Source organism: Oncorhynchus kisutch, linkage group LG9, assembly GCF_002021735.2.
Source record: "Oncorhynchus kisutch isolate 150728-3 linkage group LG9, Okis_V2, whole genome shotgun sequence".
Taxonomy (NCBI): domain Eukaryota; kingdom Metazoa; phylum Chordata; class Actinopteri; order Salmoniformes; family Salmonidae; genus Oncorhynchus; species Oncorhynchus kisutch.
This window is the reverse complement of record NC_034182.2, coordinates 44951284-44977297: the sequence shown is the minus strand read 5'-3', so window position 1 is coordinate 44977297 and position 26014 is coordinate 44951284. Positions and strand designations below refer to the sequence as shown.

General features: G+C 43.4%; 1 protein-coding gene across 1 annotated transcript in view; it reads left to right on the top strand.

Moving 5' to 3' along the window:
• camta2 (calmodulin binding transcription activator 2) overlaps positions 1-26014 on the top strand; it is a 182205-nt gene that overhangs the window by 70010 nt on the left and 86181 nt on the right. The window contains exon 13 of the mRNA XM_031831390.1: positions 20821-20978. Within this exon, the coding sequence (XP_031687250.1) occupies positions 20821-20978 (158 nt within the window). The remainder of the gene's footprint in view (positions 1-20820; positions 20979-26014) is intronic.

The following is a 26014-nucleotide window of genomic DNA, read 5'->3' as shown; positions in this document are numbered from 1 at the left end:
AGAGTAGCGCTGGAGTGGAGTAGAGGTGGAGTAGAGGTGGAGTGGAGTAGAGGTAGAGTAGAGGTGGAGTGGAGTAGAGGTGGAGTAGATGTAGAGGTGGAGTGGAGTAGAGGTGGAGTGGAGTAGAGGTGGAGTAGAGTAGAGGTAGAGTAGAGGTGGAGTGGAGTAGAGGTGGAGTAGAGGTGGAGTGGAGTAGAGGTGGAGTAGATGTAGAGTAGCGGTGGAGTGGAGTAGAGGTGGAGTAGATGTAGAGTAGCGCTGGAGTGGAGTAGAGGTGGAGTAGAGGTGGAGTGGAGTAGAGGTAGAGTAGAGGTGGAGTGGAGTAGAGGTGGAGTAGATGTAGAGGTGGAGTGGAGTAGAGGTGGAGTGGAGTAGAGGTGGAGTAGAGGTGGAGTGGAGTAGAGGTAGAGTAGAGGTGGAGTGGAGTAGAGGTGGAGTAGATGTAGAGTAGCGGTGGAGTGGAGTAGAGGTAGAGTAGAGGTGGACTGGAGTAGAGGTGGAGTAGATGTAGAGTAGAGGTGGAGTGGAGTGGAGTGGAGTAGAGGTGGAGTAGAGGTGGAGTGGAGTAGAGGTGGAGTGGAGTAGAGGTGAAGTAGATGTAGAGTAGCGGTGGAGTGGAGTAGAGGTAGAGTAGAGGTGGAGTAGAGGTGGACACAAAATGGTGATGAGCAAAGGATTATATTTTCCGACGTGCTGTGCCCCCCTCCTCCCCCATCTCTAGTGATTGATGTGATGGAGCTGTTTTCCACTGTCAACGCCTCTGTGGACACACACCTCTTGACACACACACTTTTGATGAATGCGTGACTGGGGATGCCCCTGTGGCTAGAGCTTTGGTCTGTGTGTGTGTGTGTAGTCAGTAATCAGGGTGTGTGTGTGTGTGGTCAGTAATCAGGGTGTGTGTGTGCAGTCAGTAATCAGGGTGTGTGTGCGTGTGTGTAGTCAGTAATCGGGGTTTGTGTGTGTGTGTGTGTGGTCAGTAATCAGGGTGTGTGTGTGTGCGTGTGTGTGTGGTCAGTAATCAGGGTGTGTGTGTGTGCGTGTGTGTAGTCAGTAATCGGGGTGTGTGTGTGTACTCAGGGTGTGTACGGTCAGTAGTCAGGGTAGGTTTGTGTGTGTGTGTGTGTGTGTGTGTGTGTGGTCAGTAATCGGGGTGTGTGTGTGTAGTCAGGGTGTGTACGGCCAGTAGTCAGGGTAGGTTTGTGTGTGTGCACTCAGCCTTTTTCTATTTCTGACCTGAGCAAAACCTATTTAAACCCTGGAGAGAGAGGAAGGGAGAGAGAGAGGGAGAGAGAGAGAGCGGGATGGAGAGAGGAGAAAGAGATAGAGAGAGCGAAAGAGAGGGAGAGAGACAGACAGAGGGACAGAGAGAGAGAGAGGGAGAGGGAGGGAGAGAGAGAGAGAGAGAGAGAGAGAGAGAGAGAGAGGGGGAGAGAGAGACAGAGAGACAGAGAGAGAGAGTGAGAGCGAGAGAGAGAGGGAGAGAGAGAGAGAGGGAGACAGAGAGAGAGGGAGAGGGAGGGGGAGAGAGAGAGGGAGAGAGAGAGAGGGAGAGGGAGGGGGAGAGAGAGAGGGAGAGAGAGAGTGAGAGAGAGAGAGAGAGAGAGAGAGAGAGTGAGAGAGAGAGAGCGAGACAAAGAGAGAGAGAGAGAGAGAGAGAGAGAGAGAGAGAGAGAGACAGAGGGAAGGAGAGGTGGACAGTCTCCTCATCCTCCTCTTCTTCACAGGGACCTCCTCTCCCTCTCCTGCACTGTAATCTCTCCCTCTCTCTCTCCCACTCCCCCTTTCTCTCTTTCTCTCCCTCTCTCTCCGTCAGTCCTTTCTCTCCTAGTGTTGTTTACAGCTGGTACTGAGTCTCAGCGTGACGCGGGGGAATGAGAGGGACACCGGGGTACTGGCAGCTGCCGAGAGATTTTCTGAGTTCAAGAGATCTAGTACAGACAGACAGACGGGGTTAAACAGCACAGCGACCTCCATTTTGTTTGGAATACTTTTACCACCACGTATGAGTGACGATCTCTCTCTCCTTCTCTATCTATCTCCTTCTCTATCTCTCTCCTTCTCTATCTCCTTCTCTATCTCTCTCCTTCTCTATCTCTCTCCTTCTCTATCTCTCTCCTTCTCTACCTCCTCTATCTCTCTCCTCTCTATCTATCTCCGTCTCTCTCCTCTATCTCCTTCTCTGTCTATCTATCTCATTCTATCTCTCATCTATCTCTCTCCTTCTCTATCTATCTCCGTCTCTCTCCTCTATCTCCTTCTCTGTCTATCTATCTCCTTCTCTCTCTCATCTATCTCTCTAACGTGTGATCCATTTCTCTCTCCTCTAGTCTGCTAGCTCTACTGCACCACTGCTGTGTGTGTTTGTCATACATTTGTGTGTTACATATGTGTATCGTGTGTGTGTGTGTGTGACTCCCTGCTGTTCTACTCTTCCTCCTCCTATATTCTGTCATCATCTTGGGTGTGTGTTAACAGCGAGCAGTGTGTTAACCAATGGAGTGGTGTGTTAGCAATCGAGGGGGCGTGCTTTGAGACATGGCGTCTGTGTGACATCACAGCATTCCCAGAACCCCCTTCACCTGCTCCCGCCGCTAGACGAGAGGGAGACGGAGAAATATAGCTACCGTACAATTTACATTTTCTATTTTTTATTTCACCATTATTTAACCAGGTAGGCCAGTTTACAACATTTACAACTGAGACCTGGCCAAGATAAAGCAAAGCAGTGCGACAACAACACAGAGTTACACATGGAATAAACAAACGTACAGTCAATAACACAATAGAAAGATCTATATAGACATTGTGTGCAAATGTAGTAAGATTAGGGAGGTGAGGCAATAAATAGGCCACAGTGGTGAAGTAATTAGAATTTAGCATTAACACTGGAGTGATAGATGTTCAGATGATACTGGGGTGCAAAGGAGCAAGATAAATAACAATATGGGGAGGAGGTAGTTGGGTGGGCTATTTACAGATGGGCTGTGTGCAGGTACATTGATCGGTAAGCTGCTCAGCTGATGCTTAAAGTTAGTAAGGGAGATATGAGTCTCCAGCTTCAGTAATTTTTACAATTAGTTCCAGTCTTTGGCAGTAGAGAACTGGAAGGAAAGGCGGCCAAAGGGGATGTTGGCTTTGGGGGTTACCAGTGAGATATACCTGCTGGAGCACGTGCTATGGGTGGATGTTGCTATGGTGACCAGTGAGCTGAGATAGGGCGGGGCTTTACCTAGCAGGGACTTATAGATGACCTGGAGCCAGTGGGTCTGGCGATGAGAGTGAAGCGAGGGCCAGCCAACGAGAGCATACAGGTCGCAGTGGTGGGTAGTATATGGGGCTTTGGTGACAAAACGGATGGCACTGTGATAGACTGCATCCAATTTGCTGAGTAGAGTGTGGGAGGCTATTTTATAAATGACATCGTCGAGGATCGGTAGAATAGTCCGTTTTATGGGGGTATGTTTGGCAGCATGAGTGAAGGATGCTTTGTTGTGAAATAGGAAGCCGATTCTAGATTTAATTTTGGATTGGAGATGCTTAATGTGAGTCTGGAAGGAGAGTTTACAGTCTAACCAGACACCTAGGTATTTGTAGTTGTCCACATATTCTAAGTCAGAACCGTCCAGAGTAGTGATGCTAGGCAGGCGGGCAGGTGTGGGCAGCGATCGGTTGAAGAGCATGCATTTAGTTTTACTAGCATTTAAAAGCAGTTGGAGGCAACGGAAGGAGTGTTGTATGGCATTGAAGCTCATTATTTGGAGGTTAGTTAACACAGTGTCCAAAGAAGGGCAGGATGAATACAGAATGGTGTCGTCAGTGTACTGTACCCATCAGTTATATTTGGAACCCTGTATCTGCCGTACTATACTACCATACTATACTACCATACTATACTACCATACTATACTACCGTACTATACTGCCGTACTATACTACCATACTATACCGCCGTACTATACTACCATACCATAATACCATACTATACCACCGTACTATACTACCATACTATACTACCATACCATAATACCATACTATACTACCATACTATACTACCATACTATACTACCATACTATACTACCATACCATATTACCATACTATACTACCATACCATAATACTATACTATACCACCATACCATAATACCATACTATACCACCGTACTATACTACCATACTATACTACCATACTATACTACCATACTATACTACCATGCTATACTACCATACTATACCACCGTACTATACTACCATACTATACCACCGTACTATACTACCATACTATACGACCATACCATAATACCATACTATACTACCGTACTATACTACCATAATATACTACCATACTATACTACCATACTATACTACCATACTATGCCACCGTACTATACTACCATACTATATCACCGTACTATACTACCATACCATAATACCATACTATACCACCGTACTATACTACCACACTATACTACCATAATATACTACCGTACTATACTACCATACTATACTACCATGCTATACTACCCCTCTATACTACCATACGATACTACCATACTATACTACTGCACTATACTACCGTACTATACTAACGTACTATACTACCATGCTATACTGCCATACTATACTACCATACTATACTACTATACTATACTGCCACACTATACTACCCCTCTATACTACCATACTATACTACCATACTATACTACCATACTATACCGCCGTACTATACTACCATACTATACCACCGTACTATACTACCATACCATAATACCATACTATACCACACAACTATACTACCATACCATAATACCATACTATACCACCGTACTATACTACCGTACTATACTACCATACTATACCACCATACTATACTACCATACCATAATACCATACTATACCACCGTACTATACTACCATACTATACTACCATACCATAATACCATACTATACTACCGTACTATACTACCATACTATACCACCATACTATACAACCATACCATAATACCATACTATACTACCGCACTATACTACCGTACTATACTAACGTGCTATACTACCATGCTATACTGCCCATCTATACTGCCATACTATACTACCATAATATACTACTATACTACACTACCATACTATACTACCACACTATATTACCGTACTATACTGCCATACTATACTACCATACTATACTACCGTACTATACTAACATACTATACTACCGTACTATACTACCGTACTATACTGCCATGCTATACTACCATGCTATACTGCCGCACTATACTACCATACTATACTATCGTACTATACTACCATGCTATACTACCATGCTATACTACCCCTCTATACCACCATACTATACTACCATACTATACTACTGTGATATACTGCCGCACTATACCACCATACTATACTACCGTACTATACTAACATACTATAGTGCCATACTATACCACCATACTATACTACGGAACTATACTACCATAATATACTACCATGATGTACTACTGTACTATACTACCATACTATACTACCATAATATACTACCATACTGTACTACCATACTATACTACCATACTATACTACTGTACTATACTACCATACTATACTATCATATTATACCACCATACTATACTGCCATACTATGCTACCGTACTATACTACCATACTATACTACCATACTATAATACCATACTGGACTACCGAACTATACTACCATACTATACTGCCGTACTATACCACCGTAATATACTACCGTACTATGCCGCCCTACCATGCTACCATACTATTCTGCCATACTATACTACCATACGATACTACTGTACTATACTACCGTACTATACCACCGTACTATACTACCGTAATATACTACCATACTATACTGCCATACTATACTACCGTACTATACCACCGTAATATACCACCGTACTAGACTATAATACTATACTACCGTAAAAATACCACCATACCATACTACCATACTATACTACCATACTATACTACTGCACTATACTACCGTGCTATACTACCGTACTATGCTACCATGCTATACTGCCCATCTATACTGCCATACTATACTATCATACTATACTACCATACTATACTACCACACTATATTACTGTACTATACTGCCATACTATACTACCATACTATACTACCGTACTATACTAACGTGCTATACTAGCGTACTATACCACCCTCTATACTACCGTACTATACTGCCATGCTATACTACCATGCTATACTACCACACTATACTACCACACTATACTACCGTACTATACTACCATGCTATACTACCATGCTATACTACCCCTCTATACCACCATACTATACTACCATACTATACTACCGTACTATACTAACGTGCTATACTAGCGTACTATACCACCCTCTATACTACCGTACTATACTGCCATGCTATACTACCACACTGTACTACCACACTATACTACCGTACTATACTACCATGCTATACTACCATGCTATACTACCCCTCTATACCACCATACTATACTACCATACTATACTACTGTGCTATACTGCCGCACTATACTGCCGTACTATACCACCATACTATACTACCATATTATACTAACATACTATAGTGCCATACTATACCACCATACTATACTACCGAACTATACTACCATAATGTACTACCATGCTGTACTACTGTACTATACTACCATACGATACTACCATAATATACTACCATACCATAATACCATACTATACTACCGTACTATACTACCATACTATACCACCATACTATACAACCATACCATAATACCATACTATACTACCGCACTATACTACCGTACTATACTAACGTGCTATACTACCATGCTATACTGCCCATCTATACTGCCATACTATACTACCATAATATACTACTATACTACACTACCATACTATACTACCACACTATATTACCGTACTATACTGCCATACTATACTACCATACTATACTACCGTACTATACTAACATACTATACTACCGTACTATACTACCGTACTATACTGCCATGCTATACTACCATGCTATACTGCCGCACTATACTACCATACTATACTATCGTACTATACTACCATGCTATACTACCATGCTATACTACCCCTCTATACCACCATACTATACTACCATACTATACTACTGTGATATACTGCCGCACTATACCACCATACTATACTACCGTACTATACTAACATACTATAGTGCCATACTATACCACCATACTATACTACGGAACTATACTACCATAATATACTACCATGATGTACTACTGTACTATACTACCATACTATACTACCATAATATACTACCATACTGTACTACCATACTATACTACCATACTATACTACTGTACTATACTACCATACTATACTATCATATTATACCACCATACTATACTGCCATACTATGCTACCGTACTATACTACCATACTATACTACCATACTATAATACCATACTGGACTACCGAACTATACTACCATACTATACTGCCGTACTATACCACCGTAATATACTACCGTACTATGCCGCCCTACCATGCTACCATACTATTCTGCCATACTATACTACCATACGATACTACTGTACTATACTACCGTACTATACCACCGTACTATACTACCGTAATATACTACCATACTATACTGCCATACTATACTACCGTACTATACTACCGTACTATACCACCGTAATATACCACCGTACTAGACTATAATACTATACTACCGTAAAAATACCACCATACCATACTACCATACTATACTACCATACTATACTACTGCACTATACTACCGTGCTATACTACCGTACTATGCTGCCATGCTATACTGCCCATCTATACTGCCATACTATACTATCATACTATACTACCATACTATACTACCACACTATATTACTGTACTATACTGCCATACTATACTACCATACTATACTACCGTACTATACTAACGTGCTATACTAGCGTACTATACCACCCTCTATACTACCGTACTATACTGCCATGCTATACTACCATGCTATACTACCACACTATACTACCACACTATACTACCGTACTATACTACCATGCTATACTACCATGCTATACTACCCCTCTATACCACCATACTGTACTACCATACTATACTACCGTACTATACTAACGTGCTATACTAGCGTACTATACCACCCTCTATACTACCGTACTATACTGCCATGCTATACTACCACACTATACTACCGCACTATACTACCGTACTATACTACCATGCTATACTACCATGCTATACTACCCCTCTATACCACCATACTATACTACCATACTATACTACTGTGCTATACTGCCGCACTATACTGCCGTACTATACCACCATACTATACTACCATATTATACTAACATACTATAGTGCCATACTATACCACCATACTATACTACCGAACTATACTACCATAATGTACTACCATGCTGTACTACTGTACTATACTACCATACGATACTACCATAATATACTACCATACCATAATACCATACTATACTACCGTACTATACTACCATACTATACTACCATGCTATACTACCCATCTATACTGCCATACTATACTGCCATACTATACTACCACACTATATTACCGTACTATACTGCCATACTATACTACCATACTATACTACCGTACTATACTAACGTACTATACTAGCGTACTATACCACCCTCTATACTACCGTACTATACTGCCATCCTATACTACCATGCTATACTACCGCACTATACTACCATACTATACTACCGTACTATACGTCCATGCTATACTACCATGCTATACTACCCCTCTATACCACCATACTATACTACCATACTATACTACTGTGCTATACTGCCGCACTATACTGCCGTACTATACCACCATACTATACTACCGTACTATACTAACATACTATAGTGCCATACTATACCACCATACTATACTACCGAACTATACTACCATAATGTACTACCATGCTGTACAACTGTACTATACTACCGTACTATACTACCATAATATACGACCATACTATACTACCGGACTATACTACCATACTATACTATCATACTATACTACCGTACTATACTACCATACTATACTAACATACTATAATACCATACTGCACTACCGAACTATACTACCATACTATACTGCCGTACTATACCACCATAATATACTACTGTACTATACCGCCCTACCATACTACCATACTATTCTGCCATACTATACTACCGTACTATACTACCATACTATACTACTGTACTATACTACCGTACTATACTACTGTACTATACTACCGTACTATACCACCGTAATATACCGCCGTACTATACTATAATACTATACTGCCGTAATATACCACCATACTATACTACCATACTATACTACCATACTATACTACCGCACTATACTACCATACTATACTAGCGTACTATGCTGCCATGCTATACCGCCCATCTATACTGCCATACTATACTGCCGTACTATACTACCATACTATACTACCACACTATATTACCGTACTATACTGCCATACTATACTACCATACTATACTACCGTACTATACTAACGTACTATACTAGCGTACTATACCACCCTCTATACTACCGTACTATACTGCCATGCTATACTACCATGCTATACTACCGCACTATACTACCGTACTATACTACCATGCTATACTACCCCTCTATACCACCATACTATACTACCATACTATACTACTGTGCTATACTGCCGCACTATACTGCCGTACTATACCACCATACTATACTACCGTACTATACTAACATACTATAGTGCCATACTATACCACCATACTATACTACCGAACTATACTACCATAATGTACTACCATGCTGTACTACTGTACTATACTACCATACTATACTACCATAATATACTACCATACTATACTACCGGACTATACTACCATACTATACTACCATACTATACTACTGTACTATACTACCGTACTATACTACCGTAATATACCGCCATACTATGCTACCGTACTATACTACCATACTATACTAACATACTATAATACCATACTGCGCTACCGAGCTATACTACCATACTATACTGCCGTACTATACCACCGTACTATACCGCCCTACCATACTACCATACTATTCTGCCATACTATACTACCGTACTATACTACCATAATATACTACTGTACTATACTACCGTACTATACTACCGTGATATACTACCATACTATACTGCCATACTATACTACCGTACTATACTACCGTACTATACCACCGTGATATACCACCGTACTATACTATAATACTATACTACCGTAATATACCACCGTAATATACTACCATAATATACTACCGTACTGTACTACCATACTATACTACCATACTATACTACTGTGCTATACCACCGTAGTATACTATCGTACTATACTACCATACTATACCACCATACTATACAACCGTAATATACTACCGTACTATACTGCCATACTATACTATCACAATATGCTACCGTACTATACTACCGTAACATACTACCATACTATACTACCATACTATGCTACCTTAATATACTACCATACTACTGTGCTATACTACCGTAATATACAACCAGACTATACTACCATACTATACTACTGCAATATACTGCCATACTATACTACTGCACTGTACTACAATACTATGCTACCGTAATATACTACCATACTGCCGTACTATACTACCGTAATATACTACCAGACTATACTACCGTAATATACTACCATACTATACTATCGTACTATACTACCTCACTATACTACCATACTATACTACCATAATATGCTACCTTAATATACTACCATACTACCGTGCTATACTACCGTAATATACTACCATACTATGCTACCTTAATATACTACCATACTACCGTACTATACTACCGCAATATACTACAGTGCTATACTACCATGCCATACTACCATAATATGCTGCCATACTATACTAACGTACTATACTACCATACTACCGTAATATACTACCGTAATATACTATCATTTTACACTACCGTACTGTACTATCATACTATACTACCGTAATATACTAGCGCACTATACTACCATACTATACTAGCGCACTCTACTATCATGCTGTACTACCGTACTATGCCACCCTACTATACTGCCGTGCTATACTACCGTGCTGTACTGCCATACTATACTAGGAACCACACTATCATACTATACTACCGCACTATACTAACGTACTATACCGCCCTACTATACTACCGTACCGTACTACCATACTATACTACCGTGCCATACTACCGCACTATACTAACGTACTATGCCACTGTACTATACTACCGTACTATACTACTGTGTTATACTACCACACTATACTACCGCGCTATACTACCGTAATATACTACCGTACTATACCACCATACTATGCTCATCAGTTATATTAGGAGCCCTGTAGCTTCCGTACTATACTCATTTGCTGACGAGGACGTACACACACACGTGGATGCACGAACACACAACCACACACACACTGACGCATACACACACACACATCCACACACACGCGTGGATGCACGAACACACAACAACACACAGACGCATACACACACACACACATCCACACACACGCCCGGATGCACATGCAGGGCAGAGGAATGTGTGTGTGCAGGGAGAGTCTGGGATTAGTGGATCATGTTATATTGGGACATTGTTGTTGGAGGAACGATTGAAGAGCAGGATACTTTCCGAATGACAGGGAGAGAGAGAGGGGGAGAGAGAGAGGGAGAGAGGGAGAGAGAGGGGGGAGGGAGAGAGGAGAGAGGAAGACAGACAGAGAGAGAGAGAGAGAGGAGAGAGGAAGACAGAGAGAGAGAGGGAGAGAGAGAGGGGGAGAGAGAGAGAGGAAGACAGAGAGAGAGGAGAGAGGAAGACAGAGAGAGAGAGAGGAAGACAGAGAGAGAGAGGAAGACAGAGAGAGAGAGGAAAGAGGAAAACAGAGAGGAAAGAGGAAGACAGAGAGAAAGAGAGAGAGAGGAGAGAGGAAGACAGAGAGAGAGAGAGAGAGACAGAGAGAGAGAGAGAGAGAAAGAGGAAAGAAAGACAGAGACAGAGAGAGGAAGACAGAGAGAGAGACAGAGAGAGAGAGAGAGAGAGAAAGAGAGACAGAGAGAGAGAGAGACAGAGAGGGGGAGAGTGAGAGAGAGAGAGGAAGAGAGACAGAGAGAGAGAGAGACAGAGAGAGGGAGAGTGAGAGAGAGAGAGGAAGAGAGCGGGAGAGAGATTGAGAGAAGAGAGAGAGAGAGAGAGAGAGAGAGAGAGAGAGAGAGAGTTTGGCCTAAAGACACTACCAGGTGGGTGGTATAGAGGAGATGGACCCACTGGTTGCCCTCTAGGTTACAGAGAGCTGGTAGTCCCATCCACCACACTACCAGGTGGGTGGTATAGAGGAGATGGACCCACTGGTTGCCCTCTAGGTTACAGAGAGCTGGTAATCCCATCCACTACACTACCAGGTGGGTGGTATAGATGAGATGGACCCACTGGTTGTCCTCTAGGTTACAGAGAGCTGGTAGTCCCATCCACCACACTACCAGGTGGGTGGTATAGAGGAGATGGACCCACTGGCTGCCCTCTAGGTTACAGAGAGCTGGTAATCCCATCCACTACACTACCAGGTGGGTGGTATAGATGAGATGGACCCACTGGTTGTCCTCTAGGTTACAGAGAGCTGGTAGTCCCATCCACCACACTACCAGGTGGGTGGTATAGAGGAGATGGACCCACTGGTTGCCCTCTAGGTTACAGAGAGCTGGTAGTCCCATCCACCACACTACCAGGTGGGTGGTATAGATGAGATGGACCCACTGGTTGTCCTCTAGGTTACAGAGAGCTGGTAGTCCCATCCACCACACTACCAGGTGGGTGGTATAGATGAGATGGACCCACTGGTTGTCCTCTAGGTTACAGAGAGCTGGTAATCCCATCCACCACACTACCAGGTGGGTGGTATAGATGAGACTGGTTGCCCTCTAGGTTACAGAGAGCTGGTAGTCCCATCCACCACACTACCAGGTGGGTGGTATAGAGGAGATGGACCCACTGGTTGCCCTCTAGGTTACAGAGAGCTGGTAGTCCCATCCACCACACTACCAGGTGGGTGGTATAGATGAGACTGGTTGCCCTCTAGGTTACAGAGAGCTGGTAATCCCATCCACCACACTACCAGGTGGGTGGTATAGATGAGACTGGTTGCCCTCTAGGTTACAGAGAGCTGGTAATCCCATCCACCACACTACCAGGTGGGTGGTATAGATGAGACTGGTTGCCCTCTAGGTTACAGAGAGCTGGTAATCCCATCCACTACACTACCAGGTGGGTGGTATAGAGGAGACTGGTTGCCCTCTAGGTTACAGAGAGCTGGTAGTCCCATCCACCACACTACCAGGTGGGTGGTATAGATGAGACTGGTTGCCCTCTAGGTTACAGAGAGCTGGTAATCCCATCCACCACACTACCAGGTGGGTGGTATAGATGAGACTGGTTGCCCTCTAGGTTACAGAGAGCTGGTAATCCCATCCACCACACTACCAGGTGGGTGGTATAGATGAGACTGGTTGCCCTCTAGGTTACAGAGAGCTGGGAATCCCATCCACCACACTACCAGGTGGGTGGTATAGATGAGACTGGTTGACCTCTAGGTTACAGAGAGCTGGTAATCCCATCCACCACACTACCAGGTGGGTGGTATAGAGGAGACGGACCCACTGGTTGCCCTCTAGGTTACAGAGAGCTGGTAATCCCATCCACTACACTACCAGGTGGGTGGTATAGAGGAGATGGACCCACTGGTTGCCCTCTAGGTTACAGAGAGCTGGTAGTCCCATCCACCACACTACCAGGTGGGTGGTATAGATGAGACTGGTTGCCCTCTAGGTTACAGAGAGCTGGTAATCCCATCCACCACACTACCAGGTGGGTGGTATAGATGAGACTGGTTGCCCTCTAGGTTACAGAGAGCTGGTAGTCCCATCCACCACACTACCAGGTGGGTGGTATAGATGAGACTGGTTGCCCTCTAGGTTACAGAGAGCTGGTAATCCCATCCACCACACTACCAGGTGGGTGGTATAGATGAGACTGGTTGCCCTCTAGGTTACAGAGAGCTGGTAATCCCATCCACTACACTACCAGGTGGGTGGTATAGATGAGATGGACCCACTGGTTGCCCTCTAGGTTACAGAGAGCTGGTAATCCCATCCACCACACTACCAGGTGGGTGGTATAGATGAGATGGACCCACTGGTTGCCCTCTAGGTTACAGAGAGCTGGTAATCCCATCCACCACACTACCAGGTGGGTGGTATAGATGAGACTGGTTGACCTCTAGGTTACAGAGAGCTGGTAATCCCATCCACCACACTACCAGGTGGGTGGTATAGATGAGACTGGTTCCCCTCTAGGTTACAGAGAGCTGGTAGTCCCATCCACCACACTACCAGGTGGGTGTTATAGATGAGACTGGTTGCCCTCTAGGTTACAGAGAGCTGGTAATCCCATCCACCACACTACCAGGTGGGTGGTATAGATGAGACTGGTTGCCCTCTAGGTTACAGAGAGCTGGTAATCCCATCCACTACACTACCAGGTGGGTGGTATAGATGAGATGGACCCACTGGTTGCCCTCTAGGTTACAGAGAGCTGGTAATCCCATCCACCACACTACCAGGTGGGTGGTATAGATGAGATGGACCCACTGGTTGCCCTCTAGGTTACAGAGAGCTGGTAATCCCATCCACCACACTACCAGGTGTGAAACAGGGAAGAGACTCTATGCTAATTTGGTATAGAGCAGACCTAACTCACTCTATTCAATTAGTCAAAACAGGAACATTTCACATCTGGCTAGAAATGAATAAGGAAATGATCTCAGCAGAGCAACATGTCCTCCTGTGTGCTACCTACACTGCGAGCACAATTATTAGGCGACTATTAGTGTGCAGAATTATTAGGCGACTAAATTACAAAAATTATTTCTCCCATACCACTTGTTTATTCTCAATGTTTAGAGTAAGGTAACAAATAAGTAACTTTCAAAGATTCTGTCAGTTTCTTGGATCTATTTCGCTGAACTTTCGATCAACTTTCGCTGAAGCAGCAACCACTGCCTCCCAAATGCTGTTCAAAGAGGTGTCTTCCCTCACTGTAAATCTCACGTTTGAGAAGGGCTACCTCATCCTGAGTTGAGTTAGGTTACTACCTCATCCTGAGTTGAGTTAAGTTACTACCTCATCCTGAGTTGAGTTAAGTTACTACCTCATCCTAAGTTGAGTTGAGTTAAGCTACTACCTCATCCTGAGTTGAGTTAAGTTACTACCTCATCCTAAGTTGAGTTGAGTTAAGCTACTACCTCATCCTGAGTTGAGTTGAGTTAAGTTTCAGTTGAGTTGAGTTACTACCTCATCCTTAATGATAGCAGCCCATACCAGTACCCCTCCTCTACCTTGCTAGCACCTGACTTGAAGCGGTGCCCTGTGTCCATTCCATTTTACCTGAGGTAATTCAGCGCACGTTTGATATAAGGTGTTATTCACTATCGCCCTCCCTCATTACACAAACACCGGAAAATGATTCAATCCAATTAGCTTTTTATGGTTTGGAGCTGGAAAATGTAAAATAATGATAAGATCAGAATACTGCCTGATAATTGTGCAGTGGTGTAAGTGTACCCATATCCCCCCACTAGAATCCCCTTTAACGAAGACAGCTTCTCCATCCTGGAGGGGGAAATCAATCATTTCCAGGCCCAGGGACATGTACTAGTCTGTGGTGACCTAAATGCCAGAACTGGACAAGAACCTGACACCCTCAGCACACAGGGGGACAAACACCTACCTGGAGGTGACATCATTCCCTCCCCCGTATGCCCCTCTAGGCACAACTACGTCAACATAACCAACAAAAATGGGTCTGTACATAGTCAATGGTAGGCTACGGCTCATCTCTTGGCAGTAGTACGGTAGATTACTTTATCACTGACCTCAACCAAGAGTCTCTCAGAGCGTTCACAGTCAGCCCACTGACACCCGTATCAGATCACAGCAAAATCACAGTCTACTTGAACAGAGCAATACTCAGTCATGAGGCATCAAAGACAAAGGAACTGAATAATATTAAGAAATGCTATAGATGGAAGGAAAGTAGTGTGGAAACCTACCAAAACACTATTAGGCAACAACAAATTCAATCCCTTTTAGACAACTTCCATGTCACTGTGATAGGGAAGAATGGCCTTTGTCAGGGTTGTGACCATGGACCCAATGGTCACTCTGACAGAGCTCCAGAGTTCCCCTGTGGAGATGGGAGAACCTTCCAGAAGGACAACCATCTCTGCAGCACTCCACCAATCAGGCCATAATGGTAGAGTGGCCTGAGAAGCCACTCATCAGTAAAAAGGCACATGACAGCCCGTTTGGTGTTTGCCAAAAGGCACCCAAAGGACTCAGACCATGAGAAACAAGATTCTCTGGTCTGATGAAACCAAGATTGAACTCTTTGGCCTGAATGCCAAGCGTCACGTCTGGAGGAAACCTGGCATCACAGCATGATGCTGCCACCACCATGCTGTGGGGATGTTTTTCAGCATCAGGGACTGGGAGACTAGTCAGGATAGACGGAAAGATGAACGGAGCAAAGTACAGAGAGATCCTTGACAAAGACCTGCTCCAGAGCGCGCAGGACCTCAGACTGGGGTGAAGGTTCACCTTCAACAACCCTAAGCACACAGCCAAGACAACGCAGGAGTGGCTTCGGGACAAGTCTCTGAATGTCTTTGAGTGGCCCAGGTCAGAACCCGGACTTGAACCCAATGAGCATCTCTGGAGAGACCTGAAAATAGCTGTGCAGCGACGCTCCCCATCCAACCTGACAGAGCTTGAGAGGATCTGCAGAGAAGAATGAGAGAAACTCCCCAAATACAGATGTGCCAAGCTTGTAGCGTCATAACCAAGAAGACTGGAGGCTGTAATCACTGCCAAAGGTGCTTCAACAAAGTACTGAGTAAAAGGTCTGAATACTGATGTCAATATGATATTTCATTTTTATGAAATGTTTTAAATTCACAACCCAGACAGGAAAATCACGTCAGTGACTCAACCCCTGTAATAGGGTTAGAGGGGGGGTGCCAACCCAGACAGGAAGATCATGTCAGTGACTCAGCCCCTGTAATAGGGTTAGAGGGGGGGGGGGGGTGCCAACCCAGACAGGAAGATCACATCAGTGACTCAACCCTGTAATAGGGTTAGAGGGGGGGGGGGTGCCAACCCAGACAGGATGACCACATCAGTGACTCAACCCACTCAAGTGACACACCCCTCCTAGGGACGGCATGGAAGAGCACCAGTAAGCCAGTGACTCAGCCCCTGTAATAGGGTTAGAGGCAGAGAATCCCAGTGGAAAGAGGGGAACCGGCCAGGCAGAGACAGCAAGGGCGGTTCGTTGCTCCAGAGCCTTTCCGTTCACCTTCCCACTCCTGGGCCAGACTACACTCAATCATATGACCCACTGAAGAGATGAGTCTTCAGTAAAGACTTAAAGGTTGAGACCGAGTCTGCGTCTCTCACATGGGTAGGCAGACCGTTCCATAAAAATGGAGCTCTATGGGAGAAAGCCCTGCCTCCAGCTATTTGCTTAGAAATTCTAGGGACAATTAGGAGGCCTGCGTCTTGTGACCGTAGCGTACGTGTAGGTATGTACGGCAGGACCAAATCAGAGAGATAGGTAGGAGCAAGCCCATGTAATGCTTTGTAGGTTAGCAGTAAAACCTTGAAATCAGCCCTTGCCTTAACAGGAAGCCAGTGTAGGGAGGCTAGCACTGGAGTAATATGATCACATTTTTGGGTTCTAGTCAGGATTCTAGCAGCCGTGTAGAGCATTGCAGTAGTCTAACCTAGAAGTAACAAAAGCATGGATTTATTTTTCTGCATCATTTTTGGACAGAAAGTTTCTGATTTTTGCCATGTTACGTAGATGGAAAAAAGCTGTCCTTGAAATGGTCTTGATATGTTCTTCAAAAGAGAGATCAGGGTCCAGAGTAACGCCGAGGTCCTTCACAGTTTTATTTGAGACGACTGTACAACTGGCCACGTCCAGCGCCAGAGCCACCACTATGGTGGAGTGGGGGCCACGTCCAGCGCCAGAGCCGCCACCGCGGACAGATGCCCACCCAGACCCTCCCCTATAGGTTCAGGTTTTGCGGTCGGAGTCCGCACCTTGGGGGGGAGGTACTGTCACACCCTGACCATAGTTTGCTTTGTATGTTTCTATGTTTTGTTTGGTCAGGGTGTGATCTGAGTGGGCATTCTATGTTGGATGTCTAGTTTGTCTGTTTCTGTGTTTGGCCTGATATGGTTCTCAATCAGAGGCAGGTGTTAGTCGTTGTCTCTGATTGGGAGCCATATTTAGGTAGCCTGTTTTGTCATTTTGGGTTGTGGGTGATTGCCTATGTTAGTTGCTTGTGTCAGCACAGTTCTCATTATAGCTACACGGTCGTTATTCGTTTATTGTTTTGTATAGTTTGTATTCAGTGTTCAGTGCTTTCTTTAATTAAAATATCATCATGAACACGTACCACGCTGCATTTTGGTCCGCTCCTTACGACGATGGTGACAGATAGGGTCTAAAACCAGACTGAAGCTTCATACGACGATGGTGACAGATAGGGTCTAAAACCAGACTGAAGCTTCATACGACGATCGTGACAGATAGGGTCTAAAACCAGACTGAAGCTTCATACGACGATGGTGACAGATAGGGTCTAAAACCAGACTGAAGCTTCATACGACAATGGTGACAGATAGGGTCTAAAACCAGACTGAAGCTTCATACGACGATCGTGACAGATAGGGTCTAAAACCAGACTGAAGCTTCATACGACGATGGTGACAGATAGGGTCTAAAACCAGACTGAAGCTTCATACGACGATGGTGACAGATAGGGTCTAAAACCAGACTGAAGCATTTCGTATACATTGTTTGTCTTCAGCAAGGCAGTGAGTTGCTGCGCAACAGTTTTTTCTAAACTTTTTGAGAGGAATGGAAGATTCGATATAGGCCGATAGTTTTTGATATTTTCTGGGTCAAGGTTTGGCTTTTTCAAGAGAGGCTTTATTACTGCCACTGATGTCTCTCTTCTCCTTTTCTCTGTATCTATCTGTCTCTCTTTTCCACCCTCTCCTTATCTCTGTATCTATCTGTCTCTCTTTTCCGCCCTCTCCTTATCTCTCTATCTATCTGTCTCTCTTTTCCACCCTCTCCTTATCTCTGTATCTATCTGTCTCTCTTTTCCGCCCTCTCCTTATCTCTCTATCTATCTCTCTCTTTTCCGGCCTCTCCTTATCTCTGTATCTATCTGTCTCTCTTTTCCGCCCTCTCCTTATCTCTGTATCTATCTGTCTCTCTTTTCCACCTCTCCTTATCTCTGTATCTATCTGTCTCTCTGTTCTGCCCTCTCCTTATCTCTCTATCTATCTGTCTCTCTTTTCCACCCTCTCCTTATCTCTGTATCTATCTGTCTCTCTTTTCCACCCTCTCCTTATCTCTATCTATCTGTCTCTCTTTTCCGCCCTCTCCTTATCTCTCTATCTATCTGTCTCTTTCTCAATTCAATTTGAGAAACAAAAGAATAAAGACATTTCAAATGTCCTATATATATATATACAGTCTTGTCATGATGTGCATAAATATGGGTTGTATTTATAATGGTGTTTGTTCTTCACTGGTTGACCTTGTGGCAACAGGTCACAAATCTTGCTGCTGTGATGTCACACTGGTATTTCCCCCAGTAGATATGGGAGTTTATCAAAATTGGGTTTGTTTTCGAATTCTTTATGGATCTGTGTAATCTGAGGGAAATATGTCTCTCTAATATGGTCATACATTTGGCAGGAGGTTAGGAAGTGCAGCTCAGTTTCCACCTCATGTTGTGGGCAGTGAGCACATAGCCTGTCTTCTCTTGAGAGCCAGGTCTGCCTACGGCGGCCTTTCTCAATAGCAAGGCTATGCTCACTGAGTCTGTACATAGTCAAAGCTTTCCTTAAGTTTGGGTCAGTCACAGTGGTCAGGTATTCTGCCACTGCGTGCTCTCTGGTTAGGGACAAACAGCATTCTAGTTTGCTCTGTTCTTTTGTTAATTCTTTCCAATGTGTCAAGTAATTATCTTTTTGTTTTCTCATGATTTGGTTGGGTCTAATTGTGTTGCTGTCCTGGGGCTCTGTGGGGTCTGTTTGTGTTTGTGAACAGAGCCCCAGGACCTGTGTCTCCTCTCTCTCTCTCTCTCTCTCGCTCTCTCATTCAATTCAATTTAAATTGAAGTGCTTTATTTGCATGGGAAACATATGTTAACAAAGCAAGTGAAGTAAATAAACAAAAGTGAAATAAACAAAAGTGAAATAAACAAAAAAGTAAACATTACACAAAAGTTCAAAAAGAATAAAGACATTTCAAATGTCATTATGTCTATATATTGTGTTGTAATGATGTATGTAATGTAATGCTACAAATAGTTAAAGTACAAAAGGGAAAATAAATATGGGTTGTATTTATAATGGTGTTTCTTCTTCACTGGTTGACCTTGTGGCAACAGGTCACAAATCTTGCTGCTGTGATGTCACACTGGTATTTCCCCCAGTAGATATGGAAGTTTATTTCTCTCTCTTTCTCCCCTTTCTCCTTTCTCTTTTCTCTCTCTCTCCTTTCTCTGTTTCTCTTGGTCTCTCTCTCTCTCTCTCTCTCCTCTCTCTGTTTCTCTCTGTCTCTCTAGATAACCAGTTCCGTATGTCCATCCTGGACAGACTGGAGCAGATGGAGAGGAGGATGGCTGAGATGTCTGCAACCAACCCACACACACAGCCGCCGCCACAATGCCAGCGGATCAGCACACTCTCCCCACACACACCTCCGCCCGAGGACAGAAGCCAGGTATGAATACACATCCGAGTTTACAAGTAGAAAGTTTTCAGCCATCCACTTCCTTATGTTTGCAGCCATCCACTTCCTTATGCCATTCCTTCCTCATGTCACCCAGAAGTGCTATCTGCAGGGTTAGCTCCAGGTTAATGTCACCCAGTAGTGCTATCTGCAGGGTTAGCTCCAGGTTAATATCACCCAGTAGTGCAATCTGCAGGGTTAGGTTAATGTCACCCAGTAGTGCTATCTGCAGGGTTAGGTCCAGGTTAATGTCACCCAGTAGTGCTATCTGCAGAGTTAGCTCCAGGTTCATGTCACCCAGTAGTGCTATCTGCAGGGTTAGCTCCAGGTTAATGTCACCCAGTAGTGCTATCTGCAGGGTTAGCTCCAGGTTAATGTCACCCAGTAGTGCTATCTGCAGGGTTAGCTCCAGGTTCATGTCACCCAGTAGTGCTATCTGCAGGGTTAGCTCCATGTTAATCTTATATATATATATATATATATATATATATATATATACACAGTGGGGCAAAAAAGTATTTAGTCAGCCACCAATTGTGCAAGTTCTCCCACTTAAAAAGGCCTGTAATTTTATTCATAGGTACACTTCAAGGAGCTAGGGTTAGGAGCTAGGGTTAGTGTTAGGGTTAGGAGCTAGGGTTAGGAGCTAGGGTTCGTTTTAGGGTTAGGAGCTAGGGTTCGTTTTAGGGTTAGGAACTAGGGTTAGTTTTAGTTTTAGGGTTAGGAGCTAGGGTTAGTTTTAGGGTTAAGAATTAGGGTTCGTTTTAGGGTTAGGAACTAGGGTTAGTTTTAGTTTTAGGGTTAGTTTTAGGGTCAGGAGCTAGGGTTAGGAGCTAGGGTTAGTTTTAGGCTTAGGAATTAGGGTTAGTTTTAGGGTTAGGAACTAGGGTTAGGAACTAGGGTTAGTTTTAGGGTTAGGAGTTAGGGTTAGTTTTAGGGTTAGGAACTAGGGTAGTTTTAGGGATAGGAGCTAGGGTTAGTTTTAGGGTTAGGAGCTAGGGTTAGTTTTAGGGTTAGTTTTAGGGTTAGGAACTAGGGTTAGATTTAGTTATAGGGTTAGGAACTAGGGTTAGTTTTAGGGTTAGGAACTAGGGTTAGGAACAAGGGTTAGTTTTTGGGTTAGGAGCTAGGGTTAATTTTAGGGTTAGGAGCTAGGCTTAGTTTTAGGGTTAGGAGCTAGGGTTCGTTTTAGGGTTAGGAGCTAGAGTTAGGAACTAGGGTTAGTTTTAGGGTTAGGAATTAGGGTTAGTTTTAGGGTTAGGAACTAGGGTTAGGAACTAGGGTTAGTTTTAGGGTTAGGAGTTAGTGTTAGTTTTAGGGTTAGGAACTAGGGTTAGGAACTAGGGTTAGGAGTTAGGGTTAGTTTTAGGGTTAGGAACTAGGGTTAGTTTTATGGATAGGAGCTAGGGTTAGTTTTAGGGTTAGGAACTAGGGTTAGCTTTAGGGATAGGAACTAGGGTTAGTTTTAGGGATAGGAGCTAGGGTTAGTTTTAGGGTTAGGAACTAGGGTTCGTTTTAGGGATAGGAGCTAGGGTTAGTTTTAGGCTTAGGGAGTCGTTTTAGGGTTAGGAGCTTGGGTTAGTTTTAGGGTTAGGAACTAGGGTTAGTTTTTGGGTTAGGAGCTAGGGTTAGTTTTAGGTTTAGGAGCTAGGCTTAGTTTTAGGGTTAGGAGCTAGGGTTAGTTTTAGGGTTAGGAGCTAGAGTTAGGAACTAGGGTTAGTTTTAGGGTTAGGAATTAGGGTTAGTTTTAGGGTTAGGAACTAGGGTTAGTTTTAGGGTTAGGAACTAGAGTTAGGAACTAGGGTTCATTTTACGGTTAGGAGCTAGGGTTAGTTTTAGGGTTAGGAACTAGGGTTAGGAACTAGGGTTAGTTTTAGGGTTAGGAACTAGGGTTAGGAGCTAGGGTTAGTTTTAGGGTTAGGAACTAGGGCTAGGAACTAGGGTTAGTTTTAGGGTTAGGAACTAGGGTTAGGAGCTAGGGTTAGTTTTAGGGTTAGGAACTAGGGTTAGGAACTATGGTTAGTTTTAAGGTTAGGAACTAGGGTTAGTTTAAGGGTTAGGAACTAGGGTTAGTTTTAGGGTTAGGAACTAGGGTTAGTTTTAGGGTTAGGAACTAGAGTTAGGAACTAGGGTTCGTTTTAGGGTTAGGAGCTAGGGTTAGTTTTAGTGTTAGGAACTAGGGTTAGGAACTAGGGTTAGTTTTAGGGTTAGGAACTAGGGTTAGGAGCTAGGGTTAGGAACTAGGGTTAGGAACTAGAGTTAGTTTTAAGGTTAAGAACTAGGGTTAGTTTTAGGGTTAGGAACTAGGGTTAGTTTTAGGGTTAGGAACTAGGGTTAGTTTTAGGGTTAGGAACTAGAGTTAGGAACTAGGGTTAGTTTTAGGGATAGGAGCTAGGGTTCGTTTTAGGGTTAGGAATTAGGGTTAGTTTTAGGGTTAGGAACTAGGGTTAGTTTTAGGGTTAGGAACTAGGGTTAGTTTTAGGGTTAGGAACTAGGGTTAGTTTTAGGGTTAGGAACTAGGTTTAGTTTTAGGGTTAGGAACAAGAGTTAGTTTTAGGGTTAGGAGCTAAGGTTAGTTTTAGGGTTAGGGTTAGTTTTAGGGTTAGGAACTAGGGTTAGTTTTAGGGTTAGGAGCTAGGGTTAGGAGCTAGGGTTAGTTTTAGGGTTAGGTATTAGGGTTAGTTTTAGGGTTAGGAACTAGAGTTAGTTTTAGGGTTAGGAGCTAGGGTTAGTTTTAGGGTTAGTTTTAGGGTTAGGAACTAGGGTTAGTTTTAGTTTTAGGGTTAGTTTTAGGGTCAGGAGCTAGGGTTAGGAATTAGGGTTAGTTTTAGGGTTAGGAACTAGGGTTAGGAACTAGGGTTAGTTTTAGGGTTAGGAACTAGGGTTAGTTGTAGGGTTAGGAGTTAGGGTTAGTTTTAGGGTTAGGAACTAGGGTAGTTTTAGGGATAGGAGCTAGGGTTAGTTTTAGGGTTAGGAGCTAGGGTTAGTTTTAGGGTTAGTTTTAGGGTTAGGAACTAGGGTTAGATTTAGTTATAGGGTTAGGAACTAGGGTTAGTTTTAGGGTTAGGAACTAGGGTTAGGAACTAGGGTTAGTTTTTGGGTTAGGAGCTAGGGTTAGTTTTAGGGTTAGGAGCTAGGCTTAGTTTTAGGGTTAGGAGCTAGGGTTAGTTTTAGGGTTAGGAGCTAGAGTTAGGAACTAGGGTTAGTTTTAGGGTTAGGAATTAGGGTTAGTTTTAGGGTTAGTAACTAGGGTTAGGAACTAGGGTTAGTTTTAGGGATGGGGGTTAGGGTTAGTTTTAGGGTTAGGAACTAGGGTTAGCTTTAGGGATAGGAACTAGGGTTAGTTTTAGGGATAGGAGCTAGGGTTAGTTTTAGGGTTAGGAACTAGGGTTCGTTTTAGGGATAGGAGCTAGGGTTAGTTTTAGGGTTAGGGAGTCGTTTTAGGGTTAGGAGCTTGGGTTCGTTTTAGGGTTAGGAGCTAGGGTTAGTTTTAGGGTTAGGGATTAGTTTTAGGGTTAGGAGCTTGGGTTAGTTTTAGGGATATGATCTAGGGTTAGGAATTAGGGTTAGGAACTAGGGTTAGTTTTAGGGTTAGGAGCTTGGGTTAGTTTTAGGGATATGATCTAGGGTTAGGAATTCGGGTTAGTTTTAGGGTTAGGAACTAGGGTTAGCTTTAGGGATAGGAACTAGGGTTAGTTTTAGGGATAGGAGCTAGGGTTAGTTTTAGGGTTAGGAACTAGGGTTAGCTTTAGGGATAGGAACTAGGGTTAGTTTTAGGGATAGGAACTAGGGTTCGTTTTAGGGATAGGAGCTAGGGTTAGTTTTAGGGTTAGGGAGTCATTTTAGGGTTAGGAGCTAGGGTTAGTTTTAGTTTTAGGGTTAGGGATTAGTTTTAGGGTTAGGAGCTTGGGTTAGTTTTAGGGATATGATCTAGGGTTAGGAATTAGGGTTAGTTTTGGGGTTAGGAACTAGGGTTAGTTTTAGGGTTAGAAACTAGGGTTAGTTTTAGGGATATGATCTAGGGTTAGGAGCTTGGGTTAGTTTTAGGGATATGATCTAGGGTTAGGAATTAGGGTTAGTTTTAGGGTTAGGAGCTTGGGTTAGTTTTAGGGATATGATCTAGGGTTAGGAACTAGGGTTAGTTTTAGGGTTAGGAACTAGGGTTATTTTTAGGGGTTAGGAGTTAGGGTTAGTTTTAGGGTTAGGAACTAGGGTTAGATTTAGTTATAGGGTTAGGAACTAGGGTTAGTTTTAGGGTTAGGAACTAGGGTTAGGAACTAGGGTTAGGAGCTAGGGTTAGGAACTAGGGTTAGGAACTAGGGTTAGTTTTAAGGTTAGGAACTAGGGTTAGTTTTAGGGTTAGGAACTAGGGTTAGTTTTAGGGTTAGGAACTAGGGTTAGTTTTAGGGTTAGGAACTAGAGTTAGGAACTAGGGTTAGTTTTAGGGTTAGGAGCTAGGGTTCGTTTTAGGGTTAGGAATTAGGGTTAGTTTTAGGGTTAGGAACTAGGGTTAGTTTTAGGGTTAGGAACTAGGGTTAGTTTTAGGGTTAGAAACTAGGGTTAGTTTTAGGGTTAGGAACTAGGTTTAGTTTTAGGGTTAGGAACTAGAGTTAGTTTTAGGGTTAGGAACTAGGGTTAGTTTTAGGGTTAGGAGCTTGTTTTTTTTTTAGGGTTAGGAACTAGAGTTAGTTTTAGGGTTAGGAACTAGGGTTAGTTTTAGGGTTAGGAGCTTGGGTTAGTTTTAGGGATATGATCTAGGGTTAGGAACTAGGGTTAGTTTTAGGGTTAGGAACTAGGGTTAGTTTTAGGTTTAGGAGTTAGGGTTAGTTTTAGGGTTAGGAACTAGGGTAGTTTTAGGGGTAGGAGCTAGGGTTAGTTTTAGGGTTAGGAACTAGGGTTAGATTTAGTTATAGGGTTAGGAACTAGGGTTAGTTTTAGGGTTAGGAACTAGGGTTAGGAACTAGGGTTAGGAGCTAGGGTTAGGAACTAGGGTTAGGAACTAGGGTTAGTTTTAAGGTTAGGAACTA